We start from the raw sequence: 22,394 nt of genomic DNA on the forward strand, positions 1-22,394 counted from the left end.
TTGAGCCAGGATATATTAATTACATAGGTTCTGAGGCTAATATAATGCTCATAAGGCACTAAGTGAGTTTAATTACCACCTTAATCAGCCCTAGAACCTGTGTAATTAAAACGGAGTTCCACCCAAAAGTGGAACTTCCGCTCGTTTGCTTCCTCCCCCCCCCCCTACATTTGGCACTTTTTAGGGGGGAGGGGGGCAATGGGTACCGGTTTTTGACAGGTACCCTTCCAAACTTCCAGGAGACAGCGCCGCGGCGATGTCCCTAGGAAGTTTGGCCCCCCTCCTCCTTTCCCCGCCGCCGAGCCAATCCGAATGCGCAGCGCAGTAGGGACCCGCTCGTGAAGCCGCAAGGCAATCTTATATATTGTATTTTTCTTGTTCTAAATCCAGAAAGGCACCAGGGCCTAACTGAAGGCAGACAGTGTATGCCAAAAAGATCACCTGACTGAGGATGGAGAAGGAGCGGAGTCACATGACAGAGAGGATATTAAACCTTACGCTGGAGATCATCTACCTGCTGACTGGACAGGTGAGGAGGATTCTGGGAGGTCACATGACATTGCTCTTATCTCTATTAATAAAACACAGACCTGACCGGAGAGGTGAGGAGGATTCTGGGAGGTCACATGACATCACTCTTATCTCTATTAATAAAACACAGACCTGACCGGAGAGGTGAGGAGGATTCTGGGAGGTCACATGACATCACTCTTATCTCTATTAATAAAACACAGAGCTGACCGGAGGGGTGAGGAGGATTCTGGGAGGTCACATGACATCACTCTTATCTCTGTTAACAAAGCAGGAATCTGACTGAAACCAATATCGACATTGTATTGGCATTTCATTTTAATGTATTGAGAATGTTTTATTGAGCTTGCATGGAAGCGTGACTTGATATATTTAATTCCAATACAGAATTATATAGCTTTTAAGTTGTCTGATGGCTTGGTGGCCTCCAACGTGATAAAGACCCAAAGTCCCTTTATAGATCTTCCATCTCATTCCCTGAAAAAGAACAACAAGAAGGTTGAAGAAGTCACCAGCCAAATCATTGAACTGCTGACAGGAGAGGTGAGTGGTGTCGGGAATTCTGGGAAATTATTATGATGATTATCAGAAGTACGCTCCACGTAGAATGAAGTCGGAGAATGTAGTGTGAATGGTGGAGTAGAGATGTCAGGGAATGTATTGTGGATGGTCGGAGAATGTAGTGTGGAATGTGGAGGAGAGATGTCGGACTGAGGACCCTGGGGCCACAATAAGCAAGACAAAGGGTGACGTAGTTCATAAAACAGAACCAAAATCCACAGCATCAAAAACCAGTGGGGGATGTAAGTTAAGCAGGACGATTAGAGCAAACCAATGTAGAACACACCACAAGTCACACAATAGGAGAGGAGACCTGACAGCAACCAATGGCTCAAGAATGGGTTGGTAGTCTCAACAGGCTTTTGTATGTAGTTGTTGCCCATTAGGGAAGCCAGTACTTTTTAACTGGACTCTGGTGTACCCATAATATGAGGAATGTTCTAATTTACCTAGTGGGGTGAGGAAGGTCCAAGAAGAGATGGTTGGCTACAACTGGGCACAGTAGTAGTAGTAGTCCTGGATGGAGGCGCCATTTTAGTTACACGAGCTTCACTCGATGGGAGGGGGACCTGCTAGCGGATACGTGGGGTTATATAGGCGTGCGGCTAATGTTGTGGGCAAGTACGTCATAAGCATAGCGTTATCTGATTGCTTGTAGCGTCTGACTGGTCATGTCCATGTAAGGTAAACTTTCTCCAGGATCTAGGTTTCATCATCTTGGGTGTAGTCCTGGATGGAGGCACCATCTTAGTTACAGGAGCTTCACTCGATGGGAGGGGGAGCTGCTAGCGGATACATGGGGTTATATAGGCGAGCGCCTAGTGTCGTGGGCAAGTACGTCATAAGCATAGCGTTATCTGATTGCTTGTAGCTTCTGATTGGTCATGTCCATGTAAGGTAAACTTTCTCCAGGATCTAGGTTTCATCATCTTGGGTGTATTCCTGGATGGAGGCACCATCTTAGTTACAGGAGCTTCACTCGATGGGAGGGGGAGCTGCTAGCAGATACGTGGGGTTATATAGGCGAGCGGCTAATGTTGTGGGCAAGTACGTCATAAGCATAGCATTATCTGATTGTTTGTAGCTTCTGATTGGTCATGTCCATGTAAGGTAATCTTTCTCCAGGATCTAGGTGTCATCATCTTGGGTGTAGTCCTGGATGGAGGCACCGTCTGAGTTACACGAGCTTCACTCGATGGGAGGGGGAGCTGCTAGCAGATACGTGGGGTTATATAAGCGAGCGGCTAATGTTGTGGGCAAGTACGTCATAAGTATAGCATTTTCTAATTGCTTGTAGCTTCTACTTGGTCATGTCCATGTAAGGTACATTTTCTCCAGGATCTAGGTTTCATCATCTTTGGTGTAGTCCTGGATGGAGGCACCATCTTAGTTACAGGAGCTTCACTCGATGGGAGGGGGAGCTGCTAGCGGATACGTGGGGTTATATAGGCGAGCGGCTAGTGTCGTGGGCAAGTACGTCATAAGCATAGCGTTATCTGATTGCTTGTAGCTTCTGATTGGTCATGTCCATGTAAGGTAAACTTCCTCCAGGATCTGGGTGTCATCATCTTGGGTGTAGTCCTGGATGGAGGCGCCATCTTAGTTACACGAGCTTCACTCAATTGGAGCGGGAGCTTCTAGCGGATACATGGGGTTATATAAGCGAGTGGCTATTGTCGTTTGCAAGTACGTCATAAGCATAGCGTTATCTGATTGTTTGAAGCTTCTGATTGGTGATGTCCATGTAAGGTAAACTTTCTCCAGGATCTAGGTGTTATCATCTTGGGTGTAGTCCTGAATGGAGGCACCATCTTAGTTACACGAGCTCCACTCGATGGGAGGGGGAGCTGCAAGCGGATACGTAGGGTTATATAGGCGAGCGGCTAGTGTCGTGGGCAAGTACGTCATAAGCATAGCGTTATCTGATTGCTTGAAGCTTCTGATTGGTCATGTCCATGTAAGGCTCACAAGTCAAACACAAGGCCCTCGGGCCAAATCTGACCCTCAAAGCCTTGTCAAGTGGCCCTTGCACCCTATTTTGCAGCCCGAACATGGTGGACCTCCACCACCTCCAGCTCTGGCCCTTCGCTCGCTTCTGTCACTTTCAAGCACACCAGCTCCCAGAAATAATAGATCCCTCCACACACTTGTGGCAGGGACACATCCCGAGAATCTGAGTGAAAGAGCAACCTCTTTGCAAGGCAGAGCCGCCTACACAGGTAGGTACTAGAGCCAAGCCAGGTAGGAGAGAGAAATGCGAGAAAGCTTTGGGGGGTTGGGTTGCATGATGTGCATAGCGTACCCCTAAACCCTGCACTATGTACATAATGCACTCCTGAACTCTGCACTCTATGTAGCGCATCCCATATACAACTGGCCCTTTGAGGGCAATCATACTGTTTATGCGGCCCTTTGATAAAATTGAGTTTGACACCCCTGATGTAAGGTAAACTTTCTCCAGGATCTAGGTGTCGTCATCTTGGGTGTAGTCCTGGATGGAGGCGCCATCTTTGTTACACGAGCTTCACTCGATGGGAGGGGGAGCTGCTAGCGGATATGTGGGGCTATATAGGCGAGCGGCTAGTGTCGTGGGCAAGTACGTCATAAGCATAGCGTTATCTGATTGCTTGAAGCTTCTGATTGGTCATGTCCATGTAAGGCTCACAAGTCAAACACAAGGCCCTCGGGCCAAATCTGACCCTCAAAGCCTTGTCAAGTGGCCCTTGCACCCTATTTTGCAGCCCGAACATGGTGGACCTCCACCACCTCCAGCTCTGGCCCTTCGCTCGCTTCTGTCACTTTCAAGCACACCAGCTCCCAGAAATAATAGATCCCTCCACACACTTGTGGCAGGTACACATCCCGAGAATCTGAGTGAAAGAGCAACCTCTTTGCAAGGCAGAGCCGCCTACACAGGTAGGTACTAGAGCCAAGCCAGGTAGGAGAGAGAAATGCGAGAAAGCTTTGGGGGGTTGGGTTGCATGATGTGCATAGCGTACCCCTAAACCCTGCACTCTGTACATAATGCACTCCTGAACTCTGCACTCTATGTAGCGCATCCCATATACAACTGGCCCTTTGAGGGCAATCATACTGTTTATGCGGCCCTTTGATAAAATTGAGTTTGACACCCCTGATGTAAGGTAAACTTTCTCCAGGATCTAGGTGTCATCATCTTGGGTGTAGTCCTGGATGGAGGCGCCATCTTTGTTACACGAGCTTCACTCGATGGGAGGGGGAGCTGCTAGCGGATATGTGGGGCTATATAGGCGAGTGGCTAGTGTTGTGGGCAAGTACGTCATAAGCATAGCGTTATCTGATTGCTTGAAGCTTCTGATTGGTCATGTCCATGTAAGGTAAACTTTCTCCAGGATCTAGGTGTTATCATCTTGGGTGTAGTCCTGGATGGAGGCGCCATCTTAGTTACACAAGCTTCACTCGATGGGAGGGGGAGCTGCTAGCGGCCATTTTGAGTAAGGAATAAAAAAGCACATTTACATGTACAAAAAATAGACACAGAAAAATAGACATTTTACCTAATCCATCACATGATCACCACTGGATTTTTTTATTTTTTGTGATATAAATGAAAAAAGAGTGTAAATTAAAAAAAAATATATATATATATTTCCTGCTGTCTGTTATAAAACATAACCAATAAAATCTATTTTCTTTAAAAAATGAAGGCCAAAATGTATTCTGCTATATGTCTTTGGTAAAAAAAAATAATCCCAATTAGTGTATTTTAATTGGTTTGTGCGAAAGTTATAGCATTTACTAACTATGGTATATATTCTGTTTTTACGTAGATATGACACTATACTGGTAATGATCAGCGACTTATAGTGTGACTGTGATAGGGTGGATGGCAATCTGGCACTAGCTGACGCTGGCTGGGAGGTACACTAAAGCCTCGTACACACGAGTAGAAATTCGGCCGGGAAATTTCGTCCGACGACCGATCTGCCGATTTTCGGCTTGTTAGTATGGTGCTTCCGACAACGGACTCCGACTTTTCGGTGTGCAGGCTATAAAATTTTTGTCGACCGTCAAAACACGTCCGATTTTCGTCTCATTAGTACAGATTTCGATGGGGAAAAGTCTTATGAGCAAGACTAGGCATGCTCAGAGATGAAAGAACACAAAGAAACAAACCAACACATGACATCACTTCTGAAGTAGAATTCTGTTGTGCGGGAAAATTTGTGTGCAGTCTAGAGCACATTCCAACCAACAAAACACCACTCTGGACAAAAGACGGACGACCGGTCGGCGGAAATTCGTTGCGTGTGTACGAGGCTTAACTGACACTGACATACAATAGTACAGTAATCAGTGCGAATACTGTACTAATGACACTGGCTAGGAAGGGGTAACATCTAGGGTCAACTGTGTGCCTAAAAAGTGTAATGTGTGCCGCTTTTACTTACTAATCTGGCTGGTTTTCCTCCCTGCTTTGCAGGGAGAAGAAACAGACAGATTAGAGCCGGTTCACACTACTCCGACTTGGGACGCGACTTGTGTGCCCTCAAGTCGCCCCAAGTCTCTTGTCATTACAAATTCAATGTAAATGAATGAGAGCCGTCTTAATATGCACTACTGAAGTCGCTCCGACTTCAGAAAAGGTTCCTGTACTACTTCAAGGTGACCTGTATCCGACTTGTGCACATAGACTTCAATGGGAGTCGCCTCTAAGTCGGATCCTTATCTATTTTCAAGCGACTGTGATCAGACTTTCCAGGAAGAAGAAAAAGATTAGCCAGGCATTCCCCACAGACAAAGTCGCCTTTCTTCCAAGTCTCTTCCAAGTCTCTTCCAAGTCTCTTCCAAGTCTCTTCCATATAGTTACATAGTTACATAGTAGGTGAGGTTGAATAAAGACAATAGTCCATCCAGTTCAACCTGTGTAGGTGTGTGTGGCTGTACTCATCTCACATACCCCTGAATGTTCTGATCCTTGAGATGTAAGTCTAAGAGTCTTTTGAAAGCCACCATACTACCCGCAGAAACCACCTCTTGTGGTAGAGAATTCCACAATCTTGTAGCCCTAACAGTAAAGAACCCCCCACGTTGCCTGTGGTTAAAACGCTTCTCCTCTAATCGCATTGTATGCCCTCGAGTCCTCATGCAATCCCTTCGAATGAACAGCTTTTTTTCTAAGCTGGGATCCCCATTAAGATATTTATAAATTGCTATCATGTCCCCCCTCAGACGTCTCTTCTCCAGGGAGAATAAATCAAGCGATTGTAGACGCTCTTCATAGTCAAGGTCCTCCAATCCCCTAATTAGTTTAGTTGCCCTTCTCTGGACTCTCTCCAGCTCCAACCCATCCCTCCTGAGGACTGGCGACCAGAACTCTTCCAAGTCTCTTACAAATCACTGCTAAAAAGTCGCTCCCTTATGGGGCGACTTCCTGGTCACGGTAGTGTGAACCGGCTCTTACTGTTCACAGAACACAGAGTTTGGTGTTTTTGTAAACACTGCACTCTGCGTGTGATTGGCCAAAGCCAATCAGCTAACTTCAGCTCAAATCATTGTCTGAAATCAGATGCCAAACCGTGCTGTATCCACAGTACGGGGCGGAAGAGGCCGCGCAAGCGCACCCTAAACCTGGAAGAAAGGCAGCGGCATACAAGTACGTTGCCTGGCCTGGAGCTGCCGCCCACTCGCAGTACAACTCGCACACCCGCAAGCCGTTAATCAAATCCCCGAGAACAGGAGTCTTAAAACTATGGCCCTCCAGCTCCTCAGGAACTACAATTCCCATCATCCCTAGTCATGTCTGTGAGTTTTACAATGCCTCATGGGATATGTAGTTCCACAACAGCTGGAGGGCCGTAGTTTGAGGATCCCTGCCCTAGAATTTGTCCAGGGAGAAGTTCCTTGTCCAAAAACAAGACTGGAGATGTGAAAGTTGGTGAAACCATTCTGTTCTAATTACTTCATCCAACCATGGTACCATGAATGGTGGGACAGGTGGGAAAATGGCAAGTAAGGTTTGCACCACACAAGGATAAGAACCCAAGGGTACAGGTGAGACACAGAAACTAGACAAAGAGGTAAGTGTGTAGACAACAATGGGAAACAAAGGGTAGAGGGCAATTAGATGGCACTAGGACAACACACAGAGTGCAGGGCTGAAGACAGGACTAAAATATGGGTCAGAGACTGACAGCTACAGTATAGAAGTGTGTATGGATGATGGCGGTATCATTGCGTGTTTCAGGTCCCTAAAGAGTACAAGGATGTCACTGTCTCTTTTTCCCTGGAAGAGGTGGAAGACATAGAAGAACAAAAGGATCCCTACAAGGACGTTGTGGTGGAGATCCGGCCGCCCCTCACATCACCGGGTAAGAAGAGACTTTAATTTCTTGTAAAGGAGAGAAGAGTATTGAGGGTTCTTCAAACTAAGGCCCTCCGGTTGTTGAGGAACTACAATTCCCATCATGCCTAGTCAGGTCTGTGAATGTCAGAGTTTTACAATGCCTCATGGGACGTGTAGTTCATCTTATGGAATTAAAATCATAAGTAACTCATAACCATACAACAAGTAACCATCCTAGCTAGTTTCTACCATTCTCTGAGCTGCTACAAGATAATATTCATTGCCGCAACAATCGATCGATCAAGAACAAGTTGGGGAGGTGCCACTTCGGGGTGCAGTCAACCAACACCCCCATATGTTTTCAAATTTCGTAGGTGACTTTCTATGATAATAAGTATTTTTGTCTTCGATCAAGAATTTAATTCACCGATTTTTGTCTTCGTTCAAGAATTGAATTCACCGATTGGATCCACTGTGTGCCGGTAGGTAGGGGGATTCGGAGAGATCCACAGTCTAGAGTTTTTTTTTAGCCAGGTACAATAATCTGATTAGGGCTATATATGTATGTGGATGATAAAGCTCCTCATCTAAGCTCCCCAACAAACACGTCAGCGGGTCCCTGCAAGCTGAACCTGATCTACCCGATCTACCCTGATCTACCCGATCTACCCTGATCTACCCGATCTACCCTGATCTACCCGAACCTGATAATGGACACCACAGAACTCCAAGCCAATCAGCTTCTAACTTCAGCTTGTTCAATTAGGCGTTGACAAAAAAACTGGAAGCTGATTGGTTTCTACACCAGATTTTGCACTCTCCATTTTTAGTAAATCAACCCAAAAGTATTCAGTCAGTGTGTGTGTTTCCTACAGATGGATCCAGTAACAGAAATCCCCCAGAGAGATGTCCCCGTCCTCTGTATTCCCGGGACTCCACTCAGGAAGACAAGATTCTAGATGATGATCCGGTAGGTGAAATCCAAATCTGAATACTAAACAATACTTAAAGCGGTTGTATACTGCCGAAAAAAAAAAAAAACCCTGCAAGACAAAGGCATAATGAGCTAGTATGCATCGCATACTAGCTCATTATGAAATACCTTAAAATGAAGCCCCCACACCGCTGTGGGAGCTGTCATGCTCCCTCAGCGTCTCTTCCGGCTTCGGCGCTGTGAGTGGCCTTAGCCGCGATGACGTCACTCCCGCGCGCATGACGTCACTTTCTGGCAAGTGCCCGGCAAGTCCGCCGGACCTTCAGAGTTTCTTGCCAGGCACTTGCCGGAAAGTGATGTCATGCGTGCGGGAGTGACGTCATCGCGGCTCCGGCCACTCACAGCGCCGGAGCCGCCGAACCCGGAAGAGACGCCGGACCTTCAGAGCGCATGCGCTGCTAGTGTCAGCGGCTGCATGCAGGGCAAATATCTCCTAAACCTGCACGGTTTAGGAGATATCAATTCTACCTACAGGTAAGCCTTATTATAGGATTACCTGTAGGTAAAAGTAAAAAAAAAATGAGTATACTACCGCTTTAAAGCGGAGTTCCGGGCACAGAATTGTGTCTGTAGATTTGACGGCATCTGCTTCCTTATCCTTTCCTGTGCCCGAATTGGATATTCCCGGCCTTTTTTTTTTTCCCCTTACCTTTTTAGAGAGGATAATATACTCACCTTTCCATCGACTTCCTCCTTCCTCGGCCGCGGCCCGCGCCGTCACTTCCTGTCCCGCAATGCGTCCTGGGAGCTCTTACTCGTCTCTCCCAGGATGCAATTGGCAGTGACGTAGGCGGCCGGCCGCTCCTCTCATCGCGTTATTTCCAAACAGGAAATAACGCGATGATAGGCGTCCCTATACTATGCCGATCGCATAGTACTGGACATGCGCGAGATTTCACGCTGGATTCATCGGCCTCCGCCCACTAGAACCAGGAAGAAGGGAAGACATTTCCCCACAATGGACTCGGCGATCCAGGACAAAGATGGCGGCGCTCATCACAAATTTTATAAAGTAAGATTTTATGCTTGCAAACCGATTATTTCATTGTATGAAACAGGATTAGCGGATGTATAGAGGTCTAAGGGTCACTGTTTGGGGGACATTAAAAAAAAAAAAACGATTCTGTGCCCGGAACTCCGCTTTAAAGTATCAAGTGAGCCTTTTAAACACTCCATCCGCTTCCCCTTTTGTTGGCCTGTCAGGCATCATGTATGTCCGGATCAAGAGCCAAACCAGCCATGAAAAATGTTCACCAGCTACTATAGTAGTCTTTATTTTTATTAAATTGTCTACTTAGCTTTGTGATTTTTTGGGGGGGAATAATTGATTTTAAGTTCATTAACAAAAAGAAATTGTTTAAAGGAACCATTTTTGTATAGGTTATTGCGCATATAAACCAGACTGATTGTGAAGAAGAAGCCAGAGAGGAAACTGAAGACACTGATTTTAGTGAGGACGAGCCATATAAGGAGGATGAAACCCCTCCAGAGATCAGTACAGGTGAGTAATAAACACTAAATCCAGAGAAGAGTCCCAGATTCTCCTTGTTCAGTCTCTACAACAATCTCTTCTTCTCCCCCCTCTCTTCTGTCAGTAGACAGTAATGGGGAGGACAGTATTTGCCCAGTGGGGTAGTCAGGGGCTATCAGCCTCTATTAGACTCCGGCTCTAATATCACACATGTCATTGTGTGTTACCGGCCAAGAGACGTGGCCAGGAGGATCAGAAAACCAGAGGATCAGCAGAGCTGGGGGTTACTACTGAGCGGGGGATCAGCTGAGCTGGGGGTTACTACTGAGCGGGGATCAGCAGAGCTGGGGGTTACTACTGAGCAGGGGGATCAGCAGAGCTGGGGGTTACTACTGACTGGGGGATCAGCTGAGCTGGAGGTTACTACTGACTGGGGGATCTGCAGAGCTGGGGGTTACTACTGAGCAGGGGATCTGCTGAGCTGGGGGTTACTACTGAGCAGGGGATCTGCTGAGCTGGGGGTTACTACTGACTGGGGGATCAGCAGAGCTGGGGGTTACTACTGAGCAGGGGATCAGCTGAGCTGAGGGTTACTACTGAGTGGGGGATCAACAGAGCTGGGGGTTACTACTGACTGGGGGGTCAGCTGAGCTGGGGGCTGCTACTGACTGGGGGATCAGCAGAGCTGGGGGTTACTACTGACTGGGGGATCAGCTGAGCTGGGGGTTACTACTGACTGGGGGATCAGCTGAGCTGGGGGTTATGAACACACTCTCTGGGGTCTCTCATACATCTCAGTACAGGGGTCTTCACTCTCATCTTTATTCACAGACCCCGGAGACACCCTAATGAGAAATGTAAAAGAAGAAGAAGAACAGGAAATACTTGTAAAGATCAAAGAGGAGGAAATTCCTTTAGAGATCGGTACAGGTGAGTAGAAAACAATGAATCTTTCTGTTCTGTTCCACAATTTGGAGGGATTTCCTCTCACTTCCTGTTGGGTCTCAGAACCAGGAAGTGAAGGGAAATGTCTCCAATGAGCCACAGACAGCAAAAATAAAAAAAAACTGTCAGGGGGCATAACCATTAACTATTCTTTCCTCAAGTAAAGGTTTAGCCGGCTGATGTAAGTGATTCCACAGATATACATATTAGGGATAGACCGATTATTGGCAAGGCCGATATATCAGTGGCCGATATGCACTTTCCCCGATATAGCGGTATCGGCCCCGGAACTGACCGATATTTTTGTGACGTCATTGTGACTTCATAGACCGCCTCCCTCACCTTGGACAGCCTCGTCTGGAGTCGGGACTGGTCTTGCGGGAGTGTATCACAGCCATACACCCACCCACAGCAGCCAGGTGCCAGCCAGCCAGCCACCCACAGGCCCTGTACCAGCCAGTCACCCACAGCCCCTGTGCCAGCCACCAACCCACCCACCACAGGGTGCCAGCCAACCAGCCACCCACAGACAGGGTGCCAGACAGCCAGCAAGCCACAGGCACTGTACCAGCCAGCCGCCCGCAGGTCCTGTATCAGCCAGCCACCCACAGCCCCTGTGCCAGACACCCACCCACCCACCACAGGGTGCCAGGCAACCAGCCACCCACAGACAGGGTGCCAGACAGCCAGCAAGCCACAGGCACTGTACCAGCCAGCCGCCCGCAGGTCCTGTATCAGCCAGCCACCCACAGCCCCTGTGCCAGCCACTCACCCACCACAGGGTGCCAGCCAGCCACCCACCACAGGGTGCCAGCCAGCCACCCACCACAGGGTGCCAGCCAGCCAGCCACCCACCACAGAGTGCCAGCCAGCCACCCACCACAGGGTGCCAGCCAGCCAGCCACCCATCACAATGTGCCATCCAGCCAGCCACCCACCCACCACAGGGTGCCAGACAGCCAGCCACCCACCACAGGGTGCCAGACAGCCAGCCACCCACCACAGAGTGCCAGCCAGCCAGTCACCCAGCAGCCACCCACCACAATGGGCCATCCAGCCACCCACCACAGGGTGCCAGCCAGCCACCCACCACAGAGTGCCAGCCAGCCAGCCACCCACCACAGAGTGCCAGCCAGCCAGCCATCCACTACAGGGTGCCAGCCAGCCAGCCACCCACCACAGGGTGCCAGCCAGCCAGCCACCATAGGGTGCCAGCCAGCCAGCCACCATAGGGTGCCAGCCAGCCAGCCACCACAGGGTGCCAGCCAGCCACCCACCACAGGGTGCCAGCCAGCCATTAAGTATTAAACAAAAATTAACATGTTCAGTACCAGATTTGTGTCAAAAATTGTCTTTATTTCTCAAAACTGTAAATGTCCAAATTTCGGCCCATATCTGCCGATACCGATACGTTGTGACCAAAATATCGGTAGCGCCCCTGAAAAAACCATATCGGTCTATCCCTAATACATATATACTGTCTATACACTGCTCAAAAAAATGAAAGGCGTATAACATCAAGTCAATAAAACTCCTGGGGTATTGATCTGGTCAGATAAGTAGCAGAAGGGGGTTAATCAGTTTCAGCTGCTTTGGTGTTAATGAAATTAACAACAGGTGCACTAGATGGGCGACGATGAGGCGACCTCCAAAACAGGAATGATTTTACAGGTGGAGGCCACTGACAATTTCTTTCCTACTCATCTTTTCTGAGTGTTTCTCACTAGTTTTGCATTTGGCTAGGGTCAGTGTCACTACTGGTAGCATGAGGCGATACCTGGACCCTATAGAGGTTGCACAGGCAGTCCAACTCCTCCAGGATGGCACATCAATACGTGCCATTGGCAGAAGGTTTGCTGTGTCTCCCAGCACAGTCTCAGGAGCATGGAGGAGATTCCAGGAGACAGGCAGTTACTCTAGGAGAGCTGGACAGGGCAGTAGAAGGTCCTTAACCCATCAGCAGGACCGGTATCTGCTCCTTTGTGCAAGGAGGAACAGGATGAGCACTGCCAGAGCCCAACAAAATGACCTCCAGCAGGCAACTGGGGTGAATGCCTCTGACCAAACAATCAGAAACAGACTTCATGAGGGTGGCCTGAGGGCCCGACGTCCTCTAGTGGGCTCTGTGCTCACTGCCCGGCACCGTGGAGCTTGATTAGCATTTGTCATTGAACACCAGAATTGGCAGGTCCACCACTGGCACCCTGATGAGAGCAGGTTCACCCTGAGCACATGTGACAGACGTGAAAGGGTCTGCGAGGCCATGAAGAACATTATGCTGCCTGTAACATCATTCAGCATGACCGGTTTGGTGGTGGGTCAGTGATAGTCTGGGGAGGCGTATCCATGGAGGGACGCACAGACCTCTACAGGCTAGACAATGGCACCCTGGCTGCCATTAGATATTGGGCTGAATTCCTTGGACCCATTGTCAGACCCTACGCTGGTGCAGTAGGTCCTGGGTTCCTCCTGGTGTACGACAATGCCCGGCCTCATGTGGTGAGAGTATGCAGCCAGTTCCTGGAGGATGAAGGAATTGATACCACTGAATGGCCCCCACGCTCGTCTGACTTAAATCCAGTAGAACACCTCTGGGACATTATGTTTTGGTCCATCCGATGCCACCAGTCTGTTCAGGAGCTCAGTGATGGACAACAACAAGAGAGGGGCACACCGACCTTGTGCATTACCACTAAAAAAGTTTATCAAAATCCAAATAAATAGCAACCATTATTCTCAAAAAACATAAGATGTATACATGCATGTAGGAAATATGAACCAATCACCTCAAAGACACTTCTATACTGCTGGATGGCGTAATGACGTCCACAATGACCTTGCTTACGCGTTTTGAGGGAGAACCCTCTTCCTCAGACCCAAAATTGCCACACGTCCTGGTCCAGATCTGGGAAGAAATACCCCAGGACACCTCCGTCGTCTCATTAGGAACATGCCCCGACGTTGTCAGGCATGCATACAAGCACGTGGGGGGCCATGCAAACTAAGGAGGACCATTCTGAGTTGCTGCAATGAGATTTCAGCAAAATGGACTCGCCTGCTGCATTGTTTTTTAATTCAGCCCTCTGTAGGTTGATAATTTTTATTTCCATCAAACGATGTGGCATCCTTTTGTTCCCAACACATTACCCAGTCCATACCCTTATTGATCCTAACACATTACCCAGTCCATACCAGTATAGATCCTAACACATTACCCAGTCCATACCAGTATAGATCCTAACGCATTACCCAGTCCATACCAGTATAGATCCTAACACATTACCCTGTAAATACCAGTATAGATCCTAACACATTACCCTGTCCATACCAGTATAGATCCTAGCACATTACCCAGTCCATACCAGTATAGATCCTAATGCATTACCCAGTCCATACCAGTATAGATCCTAATACATTACCCAGTCCATACCAGTATAGATCCTAACACATTACCCAGTCCATACCAGTAGAGATCCTAACACATTACCCAGTCCATACCAGTAGAGATCCTAACACATTACCAGTCCATACCAGTATAGATCCTAACACATTACCCAGTCCATACCAGTATAGATCCTAACACATTACCCAGTCCATACCAGTATAGATCCTAACACATTACCAGTCCATACCAGTATAGATCCTAACACATTACCCAGTCCATACCAGTATAGATCCTAACACATTACCCAGTCCACACCAGTATAGATCCTTACACATTACCCAGTCCATACCAGTATATATCCTAACACATTACCCAGTCCATACCAGTATAGATCCTAACACGTTACCCAGTCTATACCAGTATAGATCATTACACATTACCCAGTCCATACCAGTATAGATCCTAACACATTACCAAGTCCATACCAGTATAGATCCTAACACATTACCCAGTACATACCAGTATAGATCCTAACACATTACCAAGTCCATACCAGTATAGATCCTAACACATTACCCAGTCCATACCAGTATAGATCCTAACACATTACCCAGTCCATTCCAGTATAGATCCTAACATATTACCCAGTCCATACCAGTATAGATCCATTCCTAACACATTACCCAGTCCATACCAGTATAGATCCTAACACATTACCCAGTCCATACCAGTATAGATCCTAACACATTACCCAGTCCATACCAGTATAGATCCTAACACATTACCCAGTCCATACCAGTATAGATCCTAACACATTACCCAGTCCATACCAGTATAGATCCTAACACATTACCCAGTCCATACCAGTATAGATATCCAGCATGATTTTTTTTCCTTTTGAGATTTGATGTGCTTTTAAAGTGTTCCTTTCATTTTTTTGAAAAGTGTATATATATATATTTATACTAGGGATAGACTGATATGGTTTTTTCAGGGCCGATACCAATATTTTGGTCACAACGTATCGTATCGGCTGATATTTTGTACATTTGAAGTTTTGAAAAATAAAGACAATTTTTGACACAAATCTGGTACTGAACATGTTAATTTTTGTTTAATGCTTAATGGCTGGCTTTCTGGCACCCTGTGGTGGAATGCTGGCTGGTACCCTGTGGTGGGTGGCTGGCTGGCTGGCACCCTGTGGTGGGTGGCTGGCTGGCACTCTGTGGTGGGTGGCTGGCTGGCACAGGGCCTGTGGGTGGCTGGCTGGTACAGTGCTTGTGGCGGGCAGGTACAGGGCCTGTGGGTGGCTGGCTGGTACCCTGTGGTAGATGGCTGGCTGGCTGGCACCCTGTGGTGGGTGGCTGGCTGGCATAGGGGCTGTGGGTGGCTGGCTGGTACAGGGCCTGTGGGTGGCTGGCTGGCTGGTACAGTGCATGTGGCAGGCAGGTACAGGGCCTGTGGGTGGCTGGCTGTTTGGCACCCAGTCTGTGAGTGGCTGGCTGGCTGGCACCCTGTGGTGGGTGGCTGGCATAGGGGCTGTGGGTGGCTGGCTGGTACAGGGCCTGTGGGTGGCTGGCTGTTCGGCACCCGGTCTGTGAGTGACTGGCTGGCTGGCACCCTGTGGTGGGTGGCTGGCTGGCTGGCACCCTGTGGTGGGTGGGTGTCTGGCACAGGGGCTGTGGGTGGCTGGTACAGGGCCTGTGTATGGCTGGCTGGTACAGTGCCTGTGGTGGGTGGGTGGCTGGCACAGGGGCTGTGGGTGGCGGGCAGGTACAGGGTCTGTGGGTGGCTGGCTGGCTCGCTGGTACAGTGCCTGTGTCTGGCTGGCTGGTACAGGGCCCGTGGATGTGGGTGGCTGGCTGGCACCAGGCTGCTGTGGGTGGGTGTATGGCTGTGATACACTCCCGTGAGACTAGTCCCAACTCCAGATGAGGCTGTCCAAGATAAGGGAGGCAGAATGACGTCACAAAAATATCGGCAATATCGGCCAGTTTCGGGGCCGATACCGATATATCGGGGAAGGTGCATATCGGCCCTCGATATATCGGCCTTGCCGATAATCGGTCTATCCCTAATTTATACAGTAAATGTACACCTTTTTTTTTTTTTCTTTTTTAGTCTTTTGAACACATTTGATGTTTAAAGATTCTTCATCTGTTCCTATCTTCTTTTGTTTCTCATTCTTTCCAGATGGACGAGACACCAGGAGTAATATAGATAGCTACTCTGTAATTTCTTTAGATGGTAAAATAGAGGATGACATCAGAGAGGATTCCTCTGGAGAAAACCCCATTTCCTCGAGTCATGCAGCTCTTGACAGCTCGGATCTGTTATCCGATTCCTCGCTACAAAGCGAAAGCTTTCCCGCTCAGAGGAACTTTACTGCGGACAAACCATATTTATGTTATGTATGCGGAAGATTTTTCTCCCGGAAAACACATCTAATCGAACACGAAAGGACTCACACGGGAGAGAAGCCCTTTTCATGTTCAGAATGCGGAAAGTGCTTTATGCAGAAGTCGGCCCTGGCTCTCCATCAGCGGATTCACACGGGGGAGCTGTATCCGTGCCCGGAGTGCGGGAAGTGTTTTACAAGGGTATCACATCTCATCCCGCACCAAAGGACCCACAGCGGGGTGAAGCCGTTTTCCTGCTCCGAGTGCGGGAAGTGTTTCCTGCAGAAGTCGGCTGTCACCAGACACATGAGGATCCACACTGGGGAGAAGCCCTATGCCTGTTCGATATGTGGGAAATGCTTCTCCATGAAATCGAACGTGATCGAACACGAGAGAACTCACACTGGCGAGAAGCCCTTTTCATGCTCGGAGTGCGGGAAGTGTTTTACGGAAAGGTCCAATCTCGCCACGCATCAGATAATCCACACTGGCATACGACCGTATTCCTGTTCTGTTTGCAGCAGGGGATTTACCACTAAGCAGAATTTGCTTAAACACCAGCAGGTCCACACAAACGCTAAGTCACGCTCCAGTTCCGAGTGAAGAAAGTGGTTTTCAGAGAAACTGTCTCTCATTTTCTGCAGGAGATAAGAGCTTCCAGATGAGTCAACTCAAGTGCTGGGAGTAGACCAGCACCATGCATTTTTCTTTGCCCGCATGAATGATGACATTATGATTTTGTTCTTTTAGGTTTTCTTGTCTTATTTACAATGGTAGTTTTTAGTCCTATTTTTGGAAGCCATATTTGATATCATTCCATTCTTCTCCTTGTACTTCCTTTAAGGTTTTCCTTTTTGGTTTGTGCAATGTTCTTATAGGTTAGCACAGTGATAAAGCTACCAGGAAAACCATGCATTGAAAGCGGGATACAAATGCAATATTTCGAAGTCTTTTATGTTATACCACAGTGGCTACGCAGCACATAGCGCCAGTGGGATGAGTCCACAGTTCAGATGCTGCGAGGTTCGAAGAACCAGGGAAGGTGGGTACTTGAGTTTAGCCAAGTCAACCTGGTACAGCGACCAGCCTGGGTCCAACATATCTTCTCAAGCTTGTTGAGCTATGTTATACCGTAGTGGTTAGATAGCACATAGCACCAGTGAGATGAGTCCACAGTTCAGGTGCTGCGAGGTTTGAAGAACCAGGGAAGGTGGGTACTTGAGTTTAGCCAAGTCAACCAGGTCTAGTGGCCAGCCTTGGCCCAACATATCTTCTCAAGTTTGTTGAGTTATGTTATACTACAGTGGCAGCACATAGCACCAGTGGGATGAGTCCACAGTTTAGGTGCTGTGAGGTTTGAAGAACCAGGGAGGGTGGGTACTTGAGTTTAGCCAAGTCAAAGAGGTCAAGCAGCAAGCCTGGGCCCAACATGTCTTTTCAAGCTTGTTGAACTATGTTATATCATCGTGGCTAGACAGCACATAGTGTCAGTGGGATGAGTCCATAAATCAGGTGCTGCTAGGTTTTAAGAACCAGGGAACATGGGTTCTTGAGTTTAGCCAAGTCAACCAGGTACAACGACCAGCCTTGGCCCAACATATCTTCTCAAGCTACAGTGGCAGCACATAGCACCAGTGGGGGTCCTAAGTTTAGGTGCTGTGAGGTTTGAAAAACCAGGGAAGTTGGGTACTTGAGTTTAGCCAAGTCAAAGAGGTCTAGCGGCCAGCCTAGGCCCAACATATCTTCTCAAGCTTGTTGAGTTATAATATACTACAGTGGCAGCACATAGCACCAGTGAGATGAGTCCACAGTTTAGGTGCTGTGAGGTTTTAAGAACCAGGGAAGGTGGGTACTTGAGTTTAGCCAAGTCAACCAGGTACACCTTCCAGCCTGGGCCCAACATATCTTCTCAAGCTTGCTGAGCTATGTTATACCGTAGTGGTTAGACAGCACATAGCACCAGTGAGATGAGTCCACAGTTCAGATGCTGTGAGGTTCGAAGAACCAGGGAAGGTGGGTACTTGAGTTTAGCCAAGTCAACCAGGTCTAGCGGCCAGCCTAGGCCCAACATATCTTCTCAAGCTTGTTGAATTACGTTTTACCTTAGTGGCTAGACAGCACATAGCACCAGTGGGATGAGTCCACAGTTAAGTGTTGTGAGTTTCGAAGAACCAGGGAAGGTGGGTACTTGAGTTTAGCCAAGTCAAAGAGGTCAAGCGGCAAGTCTGGGCCCAACATGTCTTTTCAAGCTTGTTGAACTATGTTATATCGTAGTGGCTAGACAGCACATAGCGCCAGTGGGATGAGTCCACAGTTCAGGTTCTGCGAGGTTTGAAGAACCAGGGAAGGTGGGTACTTGTATTTAGCCAAGTTACCAGGTCTAGCGGCCAGCCTTGGCCCAACATATCTTCTCAAGTTTGTTGAGTTATGTTATACTACAGTGGCAGCACATAGCACCAGTGGGATGAGTCCACAGTTCAGATGCTGCGAGGTTCGAAGAACCAGGGAAGGTGGGTACTTGAGTTTAGACAAGTCAACCAGGTACAGCGACCAGCCTGGGCCCAACATATCTTCTCAAGTTTATTGAGTTATGTTATACCGTAGTGGTTAGACAGCGCATAGCACCAGTGAGATGAGTCCAAAGTTCAGATGGTGCGAGGTTCGAAGAGCCAGGGAAGGTGGGTACTTGAGTTTAGCCAAGTCAAAGAGGTCAAGCAGCAAGCCTGGGCCCAACATGTCTTTTCCCGATTGTTGAACTATATTATATCGTAGTGGCTAGACAGCACATAGCACCAGTGAGATGAGTCCACAGTTCAGATGCTGTGAGGTTTGAAGAACCAGGGAAGATGGGTACTTGAGTTCAGCCAAGTCAACCAGGTACAGCGACCAGCCTGGGCCCAACATATCTTTGCAGCTATGTTATAGATTGTGGTTAGACAGCATATAGCGCCAGTGTGATGAGTCCACATTTCAAGTGCTGTGAGGTTTGAAGAACCAGGGAAAGTGGGTACTTGAGTTTAGCCAAGTTAACCAGGTCTAGCGGCCAGCCTGGGCCCAACATATCTTCTCAAGTTTGTTGAGTTATGTTATACTACAGTGGCAGCACATAGCACCAGTGGGATGAGTCCACAGTTTAGGTGCTGTGAGGTTTGAAGAACCAGGGAAGGTGGGTACTTGACTTTAGCCAAGTCAAAGAGGTCTAGCTGCCAGCCTTGGCCCAACATATCTTCTCAAGCTTGTTGAGTTATAATATACTACAGTGGCAGCACATAGCACCAGTGAGATGAGTCCACAGTTCAGGTGCTGTGAGTTTCGAAGAACCAGGGAAATGGGGTACTTGAGTTTAGCTAAGTCAACCAGGGCTAATGGCCAGCCTGGGTTCATCATGGCTTCTCAAGCTTGTTATGTTATGTTATACCACAGCATCTACACAGCACATAGCGCCAGTGGGGGGTCCACAGTTCAGGTGCTGGGAGTTTTGAAGAACCAGGGAAGGTGGGTACTTGAGTTTAGCTAAGTCAACCAGGTCTAGCGGCCAGCCTAGGTTCGTCATGGCTTCTCAAGCTTGTTGGTTATATTATACCACAACGTCTACACAGCACATAACGCCAGTGGGATGGGTCCACATACATTCCTTGTATTAGCGTGGAATTATATTGGCTTAGAGCGCATCAGGCACTGGGCAGGCAGCTTACGTGTACTGAAGGCCCTGCAAGAACACATCAGATCAGGACCGTAGAGACAAAGAACATAACACCACACCCAAAATGAGAGTCGAGATTTAAAGTTTTATTCATTTGAAACAGTTTGATAAGCGCAGTAGCCACCTATTAAAGAGTATGCCTATACTTACTGTAATATCACCTCCACCACGCTTCCCATATATCATTATGTTCCAAGCCCTGATGAAGGGAGTGCTCTTTGACCCCTGAAACATAATGGCTACCAATGCAGAATTTATTGAACTGTTTTAATGCAATAAAACTGGAAATCTGAAGTGTGGTGCGCCATGTTTTGTCTCTACGGTCCCAACAGTGATAGGACAGACAGGTGTGGCGGTCACATAGTTTTCCTTTCTGTAACAAATCAGATGAAAACACTAAATGAATGTTATGATTGCAGATAATTTAATCAGTATTTGTATCCTTTTTCTGCAGCTTAGTGGTTGTCAGGAAATAGGGACATACACTTCACTTCTAAATTAATGTCAATTTTTTTACTACAGGGCACTTGCTCAGCTGCATATACTTGAGTTTCCTTCATTGCCCCACTGGCTGTTCATCCAATGGGAACAAGAAAAGGAAGCACAGTGTCAGCTCTGAGTCTCTCTAGTTGTAGATTCTATAGGACTAAGGGGTTCTCTCTCCGCCCATACAACAGCATTGGGACAATCATGAAGCACCAGCTCTATCACATAAGAAGATGTAGAGTGAGCCATATGGTCCTTCATACTTGAAAGTACAGGGTTTTTTTCTTTGAATGGAGTGGCAATAAAGGAAAGCAAAGGTACTTACCTGTGTCTGGGGAAGGGGGTCCTTTAAGAGCACAGTTTGGCTTTAAAGTGCCAAAAACTGCTGTCCCCGTAAAGACAAACATGAATACTTACCCTTTCTAGAGGCCTGCACCCCTGAACGTTACTCTGTTGAAGAGAAACCTCTGAGATGGGATGAAGTTTCTTAGGAAATTGACACTTCCAGAAGTGTCAATTACCTGGATCCCTGCTGTGCTTAGTGGTTTCTCCCACCAACCTCTGTGTTACAACAAGACACAGTAGCGATGAAGAGGTCGGCACTGAGGATAGCAGGGGGACATTCAGATCGACACTCCCGGAAGTGTCAGATTCTAAAGAATCTTCTACTGGGGCATTAGACAGTGGGGCTGCTGGAGATGCAAGTATTCGCTTCTTTATTTACAGAGACAGCATTTATCGGCATGTCTTGTCTGGTGACACAGTTTTCAGGTCATGTGAACCTTAGTAAAGACAAAGCAATAAAAAGCGTTAAGGTAATCCAAACCTTAGTAATGAGAAAACCAAAAAAATGTTTTATGGTCAGTGTTTCTCAACCAGGATGCCGTCTGGGTCCTCTCAGGGTGGCACGAGCACAGAACACAGTTTGCCCTGCATCATCGACATGAGTTGCCATGGTGTGGACCGGCTGGCTACCAGCGCCATAACAACCAATGACGCTCTAGGGCTAGGATGCTTGGGGGTTGATTTACTAAAAATGGAGAGTGCAAACTCTGGTGCAGCTGTGCATGGTAGCCAATCAGCTTCGAACCCCAGCATCTTCAATTAAGCTTTGACTAAAAAAACAAAAAATGGAAGCTGATTGGTTTCTATGCAGAGCTGCACCACATTTTCCATTCTTCAGTTGTAGTAAATCAACCACACAGCGTCATTTATTGCTATGGTGCTGGCGGCTGGTATGCCTGCACCATGGCAACTCATGTTTTAGGGCAGGTAGCATACCTGGCTGTCCCCATTCAGGAGGAAATGGAACTCCTCCAACTCCTGACCTCCGACTGTGCTGCTGGAGCCAAAAGAGGGGACACTGTGGTGACCGGGGGGGGCGGATTTGATGGGGCACTCATGTATAGATGGTCCCTGATTCCAAAGAGGGGCTGTGATGTGATGGAGGGTCCTCTGATGTGATTGGGGGACCTCTGATGTGATGGAAGAGCCTCTGATGTGATGGGAGAATGTCTGATGTGATGGGAGAACATCTGATGTGATGGGAGGACCTCTGATGTGATGGGAGAACCTCTGATGTGATGGGAGAATG

At 47.9% G+C, this 22,394-nt stretch overlaps 2 protein-coding genes across 2 annotated transcripts in view; one reads left to right on the forward strand and one right to left on the reverse strand.

Moving 5' to 3' along the window:
* Positions 1-22,394, reverse strand: part of LOC309564372 (uncharacterized protein) — a 107,620-nt gene that overhangs the window by 11,683 nt on the left and 73,543 nt on the right. The gene's annotated exons all lie outside the window — the stretch shown is intronic.
* LOC309562968 (uncharacterized protein) lies at positions 429-17,399 on the forward strand. The gene is made up of 7 exons (XM_082267295.1): positions 429-529; positions 919-1,074; positions 7,319-7,442; positions 8,293-8,387; positions 9,792-9,912; positions 10,714-10,812; positions 16,406-17,399. The coding sequence occupies exons 1-7, from the start codon at positions 452-454 to the stop codon at positions 17,212-17,214; spliced, it is 1,482 nt and encodes a 493-aa protein (XP_082123421.1). The 5' UTR covers positions 429-451; the 3' UTR covers positions 17,215-17,399.

This window comes from Pelophylax lessonae (assembly GCF_965119305.1).
Source record: "Pelophylax lessonae genome assembly, chromosome: 9".
In the NCBI taxonomy this organism is placed as follows: domain Eukaryota; kingdom Metazoa; phylum Chordata; class Amphibia; order Anura; family Ranidae; genus Pelophylax; species Pelophylax lessonae.